The sequence below is a fragment of the Oncorhynchus kisutch genome, linkage group LG27 (genome assembly GCF_002021735.2).
Source record: "Oncorhynchus kisutch isolate 150728-3 linkage group LG27, Okis_V2, whole genome shotgun sequence".
NCBI lineage: Eukaryota > Metazoa > Chordata > Actinopteri > Salmoniformes > Salmonidae > Oncorhynchus > Oncorhynchus kisutch.
The window spans coordinates 16,137,040-16,150,016 of record NC_034200.2 but is presented as its reverse complement, the minus strand read 5'-3'; the positions used below and the strand labels follow the sequence as shown (position 1 = coordinate 16,150,016).

General features: G+C 40.5%; 1 protein-coding gene across 1 annotated transcript in view; it reads right to left on the bottom strand.

Moving 5' to 3' along the window:
* Nucleotides 1-799: 799 nt before the first annotated feature.
* LOC109871935 (myosin light chain kinase 2, skeletal/cardiac muscle) overlaps nt 800-12,977 on the bottom strand; it is a 29,638-nt gene continuing 17,460 nt past the window's right edge. Inside the window, exons 12-14 of the mRNA XM_020462973.2 lie at nt 6,862-6,940; nt 2,916-2,973; nt 800-2,611 (exon numbers count right to left, since the gene is read on the bottom strand). Of these exons, the coding sequence (XP_020318562.1) occupies nt 2,917-2,973; nt 6,862-6,940 (136 nt within the window). The 3' untranslated portion in view covers nt 800-2,611; nt 2,916. The remainder of the gene's footprint in view (nt 2,612-2,915; nt 2,974-6,861; nt 6,941-12,977) is intronic.

The window sequence follows — 12,977 nt, the reverse complement described above, 5'->3', positions numbered from 1 at the left end:
TCTCACAAATCCTTCTTTACCCTGTCTCGTCCACTTTATCTGCACTGATTGAAGTGTATTTAAAAAGTGACATCAACAAGGGATCATAGCTTTCATCTGGATTCACCTGGGCAGTTTGTCATGGAAACAGCAGGTGTTCCTAATGTTTTGTCCACTCAATATATATCTACATTGAAATCCTGAGTATGCTACGGATTTCTTCCCTAGTTTTACTGCCCTCTACTGGACACATGTGTTCAATGGAATTAAAAACCCATTGGGATTGGCTACAGCCAGGAAACACACTGTGATTGACAGAAACTCCGAACTAAAGATTTGTTCTTACTTTATGTTGGAAATACAACACAACTTGAATACGTTTTAAAGAGAATTTCAATGAAAAGACACTTGTGATAATGTAGGCCGTCATTGTAAATAAGAATTTGTCCTTAACTGACTTGCCTAGTTAAATAAAAGGTTAAATACAAAAATACAAAAGTTAAATGATAATAAAGGTGTTTTTTCTTTCGCTGTAATATTTATTTAAGTTTTAATGCTCCAAAACTTCAAAAGTCACATTGAATTCAAAATGTGTTTCACTCCATTGCTGAGATCAGATTATTATTGTATTTTTTATTGTACTCTATCCTTCAAAACAATGACAATCAATGTCCAACGGACTAAAAAGACAGCAGTTTTACTGTTTACACAACTGTAAACCTAAGATAGATATACACCATAGAGGAAAAGTGTAATATATGAAACACTAGCCATATTTAATTCTAATAGCTAGTATACTTTCCAATAGCCAACATTCATGGAAGGTAATAAAGTAGTTTTATTTTTTAATTACAAAATTATAACATGTGGACAAGCATTGAGAAAAAGTTTGAACAAATAACAATAGTAGCTATGGAAACATGTTTGCACAACCCAACACATTGAAATAATGATGTATAATGTGTCATGTATGTACTATAATTGGTTTTACTGAGCACATGAAAGCAAAAAGCATGCTTTCATTAAATAAAAAGTAACAAAGGCAACAAAAATAAAAATCCAAAGAAAACAAAGAAAATACTAATAAAATAAGATTATTTGAATATAAAGTAAAACTGTTGGGGATATATATACATATACACACACACACATTAACAAAATATAATGAAATAATGCAGGGTATGACTACAGGCATAAAAACATCATTTCTAACATGGTATTTTCTCTTAAGTGCCAGGATTAGTTTTGATAAATTCATCTGATTTAAACAAATAACAATTTAAAGTGCACATCCTAGAGCTTATAAAACCTGACCAGACAAGATCCATTCAACCCTTTTCATACTGTAGATTTACAAATATACTAGAACATAGATAAAACATCCCGAACGTTGTCAGATTATTTGAGATTTAAATCTATTAATATTCTTGCTTGAACTTAGGCCTTTCTTTGTTATGTCTGTGTGAAAAAAAAAAAAGAGTATTCCTGCGCAACAATTTCCATTTTCTTTACTGAAAGTACATCTTTTTCCAAAATACAATATAGATTATCAACAGCAATTTATATTCTATAATTCTATAATGGATCGAATGATTTCAAGAAAATGAAAACAGTATAACAATGCTTTCCCAGACTCACTAAGTACCCCAGGTCTGCATTAGAAGTTTAAGCAAACATCTACACATTTGATCTATTTACACCCAATACCAAGAGAGCACAAAACAAACAGCAAACACATGACATTTGTCGGTCTATCAGTCAAGTTAAACGGAAAAATCCTTTGGTTTGATAAATACACACACGTTCCGAAGAAAAGTGGGGTACAGTGCTCAACACGGAACTCTTTTACATGAACAGAAAATGAGATGAAATGGAGAGCAGCATCACAGCATAAACGCTGAGATGCATTGTGGATAACTGAGATGGAAATAAAGCTAATCAAAATGGATTCACACATGAGGGAAGAGAACAGTACAGCTGTACGACAGGGAAACAACATTGGCTAAAAGTAAACATTTTTTTAAAATCTGGAATCTAGTTTGTCTGACAAAATCAAACCCCCAAAGTATTTACAAGATACGAGGTTAGAGTTTGGTGTTATGTCATACTAACCTTGCGTTGCAGATGAAATTCCCATACTGTACCTGGCATACTATCTTTCACGACACCCTCCAGTCTTCTAAGCTTTGGCATCACACTGAAATAGCACTTTTACAGTACATGACAACCCACTCAAAAAAGTACAGTATGACTGTCAGGTAATGTTTCCACTAAAACCAATTCCTTATTTTTGTCTAATTTTTGACCTATCCTTGGATATACGTACAAAAACCAACAAAACAGCATATCTAGTGAGCTAACAGTTGTTCAGGTAACATGTATCGTCCAACCATCACACAGCTACGGTTGTTCTACAGGTTGTAGTTCTACAGGTGTACAGACAGGTAAGCTCCAGTAATTCTACAGGTTGTAGTTTTGCAGGTTGTAGTTCTACAGGTGTACAGACAGGTAAGCTCCAGTAGTTCTACAGGTGTACTTCTACAGGTGTTTAGATAGGTAAGCGCTGGTAAACATGCAGGTGTACAGCAGGCTTGGTCCAGGTGGCCACAGCTGGCGCCGTCTAGTCATCATGCTGCTCAAAACATAACGGGATGGGAAACACTTCAGTTTCAGCAATGTCAACATTTTTGGGCTGTTTTGCTCTAATCTGAATTTCTTACTGCCTTTATGCACAAACATTGAGAAAATGCTTCCCCCTGGTGGTTCCTAAGAGGACATTACTTTATTGTGGAGATTGAGAGCTGAATCCTGACTTGAGACATAGCATTTTGGGGAAAATATTCCATTAAACTGTGTAGGGTGTTGACACAAATGTAGAAAAAAATATGCAGTAGGAAGTAGATATAATTTGTGATGAGGAAGGTTTAGCGTCTTACCTCAACTCTCTGTAATGGGTACGCATGAAGATCTCCGGGAACAGTGACACATGTTCTTCTATAAAACACAAAGTTAAGTCCAATATTCCATAACAATTAGAAACAAAAACACTTCCTAACCTCAGCAAACCAATCAGTGCCTGTTTTAAAAATAGAACTACACCACTTCATAATATAGCAATATTCTCTAAGGTAGTAAGCTGTTTCAAGTTTTTAGGTCACGTGCACAAGTTACGGTGAAATGCCTTTTTTGAAAACTCAAAAACCCAACAATGCAATAATCAATAACAATGCAATTCTAGAAAAACATAAACACAGGAGAAATAAGAAATATGAAGAACACAATGCGTAAGCCTACTATATACAGCAGGGGTCGGCAACCTAAGGCACGTGTGCCAGCCTTCGATACATTGATCTCAAATTTGCGTCGGTATTCACTGCAATGTCATAGTTTCCAAGGTATATCTATCCTGATTAGCCAATGGGCTTTCATGATTTTGCAGGAGTTTCATTTTATTAGTTCAGTGCAAGACAACCCACCTCACCTCTCCCACAAAATTCAAAACCAAGGCAGCACTGAAGATGAGAGATTCGTTTTCACATGGCTAGCAGCAAGCACACCTTCTTTTCTTATTTCAAAAAGTGCAGGGCACAAAATGTCATCAGCAAAGAAAAACAAGGCAGATGTCCAGTCATTTATTGCCTCTTGGACAAATGAATAATGATTCATTTTACTGATGCACCGGTCTATTTGCTCTCTTTGTTGTAAACCTGTTGTTTTGTCGGACATCAAGTGTGCAGCATCATATTTGGAACAAGACATGAGAAAAACGTTAAGGATGAGGTCGGACAAGACTGAAGGAATCAAAAAGACACAATCATCTCAAAGACAAAAGACACGCCTGTGTCTGCCAGAACTGTTGCAAGCCGCGTTACCGAGATGGTTGAAAATGTATAGGAGCAGCAAACTGTAGCGTCAAAAGACGCACCTGTGTGGCTCTTGATGAGAGTTTGGATGTGATTGACATTCCACGTCTGGCAGTTGTTGCAACATACGGTGACTCAGAGCAGGTACGTGAGGAGCTGATTGGTCTATAAAACCCGTGCATGGTACTACTAAAGGCAAAAGCCTTCACAGATCATTTTGAGGAGAGAGGTGTCGATATCAAAAACATATTCACTATTACACCCAGCTACGGTGGGGAAACAAAGGCCCGAAGATAAGATTGGCCACCCCGTGGTTAAATGTCACTACATAAATCACCAAGAGAATCTGTGTTCCAAGATCAAGCCTGCGGGGCTAACGGAAAGCGCCTCTGTTAAGCGAGCTATGGAATTCTTACTTTTGTGGATATTCAACAGACACAATTAGTTGTAATGCACATTTGAAAATCACTACTAGCACACAGATCGCTAGACGTGTTAAGATAAATAGTAAATTGGCACTCCAAACAAAAAAGGTTGCCGACCGCTGACATATAGGCAGTTATAGACAGTTCAAATACCATATTTACAATGTGCAGGGATACTGGAGTGATGGAGGTAGATATCTATAGGGGTAAGGACTAAGCAACAGGATATAAGATTAACAGAGAAGAAGCAGCTTGTACAGTGCCTTCGGAAAGTATTCAGACCCCTTCACTTGGTCCACATTTTGTTGCGTTACAGCCTTCTTCTAAAAATTGATTAAAGAAATAAAACATCTCAGCAATCAACATACAATGCCACATAATTACAAAGTGAAAACAGGTTTTTAGAAACTGTTGCAAATATATTTTTTAAACTGAAATGACTTATTTACATAGTATTCAGACCCTTTGCTATGAGTCTCGAATTGAGCACTGGTGCATCCTGTTTCCATTGATCATCCTTGAGATGTTTCTACATCTTGATTGGAGTACACCTGTGCTAAATTCAATTGATTGGACGTGATTTGGAAAGGCACACAACCGTCTATATAAGGTCCCACAGCTGACAGTGCATGTCAGAGCAAAAACCAAGCAATGAGGTCTTAGGAATTGTCCGTAGCGCTCCGAGACAGGATTGTGTCGAGGAACAGATCTGGGGAAAGGTACCAAAAAATGTCTGCAGCATTGAAGGTCCCCTAAGAACACAGTGGAATCCATCATACTTAAATGAATGAAGTTTGGAACCACCAAGACACTTCCTGTAGCTGGCCGGCCAGGTCAAACTAAACAATTGGGGGAGAAGGGCCTTGGTCAGGAAGGTTACCTAGAACCCGATGGTCTAGGTAAGAGCTCTAGAGCTCTAGAGTTCCAATGTGGAGATGGGAGAACCTTCCAGGTGGACAACCATCTCTGCAGCACTCCACCAATCAGGCCTTTATGGTAGAGTGGCAAGACAGAAGCCAGTCCTCAGTAAAAAGCACATGGCAGCCCCCTTGGAGTTTGCCAAAAGGCACCTGAAGACTCTCAGACCATGAGAAACAGGATTCTCTGGTCAGATGGAATCAAGATTGAACTCTTTGGCCTGAATGCCAAACGTCTCGTCTGGAGGAAACCAGGGACCATCCCTACGATGAAGCATCGTGGTGGCAGCATCATGCTGTGGGGGTGCTTTTCAGAGGCAGGGAATGGGAGATTGATCAGAATCGAGGGAAAGATGAACAGAGAGATCCTTGATGAAAATCTGCTCCAGAGCGCTCAGGACCTCAGACTGGTGCGAAGGTTCACCTTCCAACAGGACAACAACCCTAAGCACACAGCCAGAACAACACAGGAGTGGCTTTTGGAGAAGTCTCTGAATGTCCTTGAGTGGCCCAGCCAGAGCCCGTACTTGAACCCGATCGATCGAACATCTCTGGAGAGACCTGAAAATAGCTGTGCAGCAATGCTCCCCATCCAATGACAGAGCTTGAGAGAATCTACAGAGAAGAATGAGAGAAACTCCCAAAACGTTACCTTTATTTAACTAGGCAAGTCAGTTAAGAACAAATTCTTATTTTCAATGACGGCCTAGGAACAGTGGGTTAACTGCCTTGTTCAGGGGCAGAACGACAGATTTTTACCTTGTCAGCTCGGGCATTCAAACTTGCAACCTTTCGGTTACTAGTCCAACACTCTAACCACTAGGCTTCCTGCCGCTCCATAAATACAGGTGTGCCAAGCTTGCAGCGTTATACTCAAGAATACTCGAGGCTGTAATCGCTGCCAAAGGTGCTTCAACAAGGTAGTGAGTAAAGGGTCTGAATACTTACGTAAATAACATTTTTTTAATTTTTTTTATAAATTAGCAAAAATATCTAGAAACATGCTTTTGCTTTGTCATTATAGGGTATTGTTTTATAGATTGATGAAGGGGGGAAATAATTGTATACATTTTAGAATATGGCTGTAACCTAACAAAATGTGTCAAGGGTTCTGAATACTTTCCGAATGCACTGTATGTGAGTGGGTGTGCGTGTGTGTAGAGTCCGTATAAATGTATGTGCATATTAAGTGATCAGATGATGGAGTGAGTGTGTAGGGCCCTGTAAGTGTGCATAGAGACAGTGCAGAGATAAGAGGTCGATGCTATTGTTCTCTATAAGGAGTGGGTAAGTGTCCTGTAAGTGTGCATAGAGACAGTGCAGAAATAAAAGGTTGATGCTATTGTTCTCTATAAGGAGTGAGTAGGTGTCCTGTAAGTGTGCATAGAGACAGTGCAGAGATAAGAGGTTGATGCTATTGTTCTCTATAAGGAGTGAGTAGGTGTCCTGTAAGTGTGCATAGAGACAGTGCAGAGATAAAAGGTCAATGCTATTGTTCTCTATAAGGAGTGAGTAGGTGTCCTGTAAGTGTGCATAGAGACAGTGCAGAGATAAGAGGTCGATGCTATTGTTCTCTATAAGGAGTGAGTAGGTGTCCTGTAAGTGTGCATAGAGACAGTGCAGAGATAAGAGGTCGATGCTATTGTTCTCTATAAGGAGTGAGTAGGTGTCCTGTACCTTTTCATGAAGTCGGTGATGGAGGACTGGGTCAGAGAGCCAAGGATGTCTCAATGCTTCAGAGGCACCTATCCTCCAACTGCAGATAACACACAAACACAAGCAGTGAGATACATGTAGAAACAGATGTAAAGCTCTGTCTCTTGGCAGACATTCCCCTGAGAGATACATTTTAATATATTGCTAAATGTACTTTATGTGTTAAGCAATATATTCTGGAATGAGGCAGATGTATGCAGGGGAGAAAGTAAGGTGGTACGGTCCGGTACGGCGTCCTGGCAAAATAAATACTGTGAGCCCTTTGACGTGATTGTTTGACAATCAGATGAAAACATCATGACTGGTTGTGTTTATGCCACCACAAAAGCTAACACGTTGTAAAGGTCCCCACGGCCGGCCCGCCCGTTAGGTACGATTAAGCAGCCGCCTAGAGCTGCAGTTTGACGAGGGAGGTCTTTTCCGAGCTAAACTGACCAAGACGCACCTCCAACAACACATAACACCTCACATTACTCTGTCTAAAAACAAGGATAACTTCTCTCACCCAGTGGCATGAGGGCTATTTAGGTGAGCGCTGATGCCGCCCCATGAAATCAGTGTCCACTTTGTCCATGACCAGCGCGCCTCTCCAGGGTGCTGTTAGAGAGACGCAGTGCTGCGGTGCTCCACCAAAGCTCCATCAGATTAAGTTTATATAAATGATGTAGCATACAGTGGAAAGAGTAGTAGCCTATGTGGTTTTTCTGTAGCTCATAGACTGGAGACTAAAATGTATAACAATGTCATGAGACAGACACTTTTTAAATCATTAATTCATTAATGATGAAGTCAAAGAAAAAGGCAGTTTTGGATTGGCTGCGACATAATCAAACAGTGGTGGACAGCAAACGGAGATGAAAGTAATTCATTTTAACAATTGTCTTCATTTAATTCGACTTCACTAACAACAATAGGGCTTTGCTAGAGTCTATTTTCCTATATAAAAAGAGGTAAGCCTACCTGATTGACAGACGTAATTATGCTGCCCTTAGATTTATCGGTATAGCCAAATCCTCCAATACCGTCACCATGCATTCCTTAAATACCTCCATGTCTGGGAAGGGCTTGGTGGGTTTGGTTAAAACCAGGGCTTGAATTTAGTGAGGGTACAGTGGCTTGCGAAAGTATTCACCCCCCTTGGCATTTTTCCTGTTTTGTTGCCTTACAACCTGGAATTATAATGGATTTATTTTTGGGGGGGGTTGTATCATTTGAAGTTACAAAATATTTTGTTATTGTGAAACAAACAAGAAATAAGACAAAAAAAAACTGAAAACTTGATCGTGCATAACTATTCACCCCCCAAAGTCAATACTTTGTAGAGCCACCTTTTGCAGCAATTACAGCTGCAAGTCTCTTGGGGTATGTCTCTAGAAGCTTGGCACATCTAGCCACTGGGAGTTTTGCCCATTCTTCAAGGCAAAACTGCTCCAGCTCCTTCAAGTTGGATGGGTTCCGCTGGTGTACAGCAATCTTTAAGTCATACCACAGATTCTCAATTGGATTGAGGTCTGGGCTTTGACTAGGCCATTCCAAGACATTTAAATGTTTCCCCTTAAACCACTCAAGTGTTGCTTTAGCAGTATGCTTAGGGCCATTGTCCTGCTGGAAGGTGAACCTCCGTCCCAGTCTCAAATCTCTGAAAGACTGAAACAGGTTTCCCTCAAGAATTTCCCTGCATTTAGCATTCCTTCAATTCTAACCAGTTTCCCAGTCCCTGCTGATGAAAAACATCCCCACAGCACGATGCTGCCACCACCATGCTTCACTGTGGGGATGGTGTTCTCGGGTGGTGAGAGGTGTTGGGTTTGCGCTAGACATAGCGTTTTCCATGATGGCCAAAAAGCTCAATTTTAGTCTCATCTGACCAGAGTGCCTTCTTCCATATGTTTGGGGAGTCTCCCACATGCCTTTTTGTTTGCTTATTTTTTTCTGTAAGCATTGGATTTTTTTGGGCCCCTCTTCCACAAAGCCCAGCTCTGTGGAGTGTACGGCTTAAGGTAGTCCTATGGACAGATATTCCAATCTCCGCTGTGGAGCTTTATCTTTGGTCTCTTTTTTGCCTCTCTGATTAATGCCCTCCTTGCCTGGTCCGTGAGTTTTGGTGGGCGGCCCTCTCTTGGCAGGTTTGTTGTGGTGCCATATTCTTTACATTTTTTTAAATAGATTTAATGGTGCTCTGTGGGATGTTCAAAGTTTTGGATACTTTTTTATAACCCAACCCTGATTTGTACCTCTACACAACTTTGTCCCTGACCTGTTTGGAGAGCTCCTTGGTCTTCATAGTGCGTCTTCATAGTGCTGCTTGCTTGCTGGTGCCCCTTGCTTTGTGGTGTTGTGACTCTGGGGCCTTTCAGAACAGGTGTATGTATACTGAGATCATGTAACAGATCATGTGACACTTAAATAAAGTCCCCCTGTGTGCAATCTAACTAATTATGTGACTTCTGAAGGTAATTGGTTGCATCAGATCTTATTTAGGGGCTTCATAGCAAAGTTGGTGAATACGTATGCACACACCACTTTTCAGTTTAGATTTTTTTATTTTATTTTTGAAACAAGTTCTTTTTTTCATTTCACTTCATCAATTTTGACTATTTTGTGTATGTCCATTACATGAAATCCAAATAAAAATCCATTTAAATTACAGGTTGTAAGGCAACAAAATAGGAAAAATGCCAAGAGGGGTGAATACTTTTGCAAGGCACTGTATGCCATACCCTTTGTTAAAGAAAAGGGCAAAAAGGATACCTATTGTCAGCTTTATATTTTGAAATAAATAAATAAAAAGTATCCAGATAATATAAAGTGTTCCATAACAACTTCATGATGCCTTATTCTAGAACCAAGCGTTAAAATGCCCACAAAAGATGTGACTGTGATGCCATTCTGAATGCTGAGCTGTGGCATTCAATATTCAAGGAGATAAAACATTTACTTTCCTATTCTGTCCCTATTATTTGAGCCTTTCACTGTCGGAAAAGAGATGTTTAAACCCAGGCAGCTTTAGGGAAGCGCTTCTGTTGTTGGGTTAAAAGGATCCCCCCCTTTTTTTAAATGTTTGCCTAAAATGACATTCCCAAATCTAACTACCTGTAGCTCAGGCCCTAAAGCAAGGATATGCATATTCATGGTACAATTTTGAAAGGAAACACTTTGAAGTTTGGTCAAAATGTATTATTCCAGCCCAGGTGCAATTTAGATTTTGTCCACTAGATGGCAGCAGTGTGTGTCACAACTCAATCGCTGGTTGAAAACTGTTTTCTGCCCCTCCCAAAAGTTAGAATTTGTAGATAATTGGCCCTCTTTCTGGGACTCACCCACAAACAGGACCAAGCCTGACCTGCTGAGGAGTGACGGACTCCATCCTAGCTGGAGGGGTGCTCTCATCTTATCTACCAACATAGACAGGGCTCTAACTCCTCTAGCTCCACAATGAAATAGGGTGCAGGCCAGGCAGCAGGCTGTTAGCCAGCCTGCCAGCATAGTGGAGTCTGCCACTAGCACAGTCAGTGTAGTCAGCTCAGCTATCACCATTGAGACCGTGTCTGTGCCTCGACCTAGGTTGGGCAAAACTAAACATGGCGGTGTTCGCCTTAGCAATCTCAGTAGGATAAAGACCACCTCCATTCCTGTCATTACTGAAAGAGATCATGATACCTCACATCTCAAAATAGGGCTACTTAATGTTAGATCCCTTACTTCAAAGGCAATTATAGTCAATGAACTAATCACTGATCATAATCTTGATGTGATTGGCCTGACTGAAACATGGCTTAAGCCTGATGAATTTACTGTTTTAAATGGCCTCACCTCCTGGCTACACTAGTGACCATATCCCCCGTGCATCCCGCAAAGGCGGAGGTGTTGCTAACATTTACGATAGCAAATTTCAATTTACAAAAAAAAAAATGACATTTTCGTCTTTTGAGCTTCTAGTCATGAAATCTATGCAGCCTACTCAATCACTTTTTATAGCTACTGTTTACAGGCCTCCTGGGCCATATACAGCGTTTCTCACTGAGTTCCCTGAATTCCTATCGGACCTTGTAGTCATAGCAGATAATATTCTAATCTTTGATGACTTTAATATTCACATGGAAAAGTCCACAGACCCACTCCAAATGGCTTTCGGAGCCATCATCGACTCAGTGGGTTTTGTCCAACATGTCTCTGGACCCACTCACTGTCACAGTCATACGCTGGACCTAGTTTTGTCCCATGGAATAAATATGGTGGATCTTAATGTTTTTCCTCATAATCCTGGACTATCGGACCACCATTTTATTACGTTTGCAATTGCAACAAATAATCTGCTCAGACCCCAACCAAGGAACATCAAAAGTCGTGCTATAAATTCACAGACAACACAAAGATTCCTTGATGCCCTTCCAGACTCCCTCTGCCTACCCAAGGACGCCAGAGGACAAAAATCAGTTAACCACCTAACTGAGGATCTCAATTTAACCTTGCGCAATACCCTAGATGCAGTTGCACCCCTAAAAACTAAAAAAAATTCTCATAAGAAACTAGCTCCCTGGTACACAGAAAATACCCGAGCTCTGAAGCAAGCTTCCAGAAAATTGGAACGGAAATGGCGCCACACCAAACTGGAAGTCTTCCGACTAGCTTGGAAGGACGGTACCGTGCAGTACCGTAGAGCCCTTACTGCTGCTCGATCATCCTATTTTTCTAACTTAATTGAGGAAAATAAGAACAATCCGAAATTCCTTTTTGATACTGTCGCAAAGCTAACTAAAAAGCAGCATTCCCCAAGAGAGGATGACTTTCACTTTAGCAGTGATAAATTCATGAACTTCTTTGAGGAAAAGATTATGATTATTAGAAAGCAAATTACGGACTCCTCTTTAAACCTGCGTATTCCTCCAAACCTCAGTTGTCCTGAGTCTGCACAACTCTGCCAGGACCTAGGATCAAGAGAGACGCTCAAGTGTTTTAGTACTATATCTCTTGACACAATGATGAAAATAATCATGGCCTCTAAACCTTCAAGCTGCATACTGGACCCTATTCCAACTAAACTACTGAAAGAGCTGCTTCCTGTGCTTGGCCCTCCTATGTTGAACATAATAAACGGCTCTCTATCCACTGGATGTGTACCAAACTCACTAAAAGTGGCAGTAATAAAGCCTCTCTTGAAAAAGCCAAACCTTGACCCAGAAAATATAAAAAACTATCGGCCTATATCGAATCTTCCATTCCTCTAAAAAATTTTAGAGAAGGCTGTTGCGCGGCAACTCACTGCCTTCCTGAAGACAAACAATGTATACGAAATGCTTCAGTCTGGTTTTAGACCCCATCATAGCACTGAGACGGCACTTGTGAAGGTGGTAAATGACATTTTAATGGCATCGGACCGAGGCTCTGCATCTGTCCTCGTGCTCCTAGACCTTAGTGCTGCTTTTGATACCATCGATCACCACATTCTTTTGGAGAGATTGGAAACCCAAATTGGTCTACACGGACATGTTCTGGCCTGGTTTAGATCTTATCTGTCGGAAAGATATCAGTTTGTCTCTGTCAATGGTTTGTCCTCTGACAAATCAACTGTAAATTTCGGTGTTCCTCAAGGTTCCGTTTTAGGACCACTATTGTTTTCACTATATATTTTACCTCTTGGGGATGTTATTCGAAAACATAATGTAAACTTTCACTGCTATGCGGATGACACACAGCTGTACATTTCAATGAAACATGGTGAAGCCCTAAAATTGCCCTCGCTAGAAGCATGTGTTTCAGACATAAGGAAGTGGATGGCTGCAAACTTTCTACTATTAAACTCGGACAAAACAGAGATGCTTGTTCTAGGTCCCAAGAAACAAAGAGATCTTCTGTTGAATCTGACAATTAATCTTAATGGTTGTACAGTCGTCTCAAATAAAACTGTGAAGGACCTCGGCGTTACTCTGGACCCTGATCTCTCTTTTGAAGAACATATCAAGACCATTTCGAGGACAGCTTTTTTCCATCTACGTAACATTGCAAAAATCAGAAACTTTCTGTCCAAAAATGATGCAGAAAAATTAATCCATGCTTTTGTCACTTCTAGGTTAGAC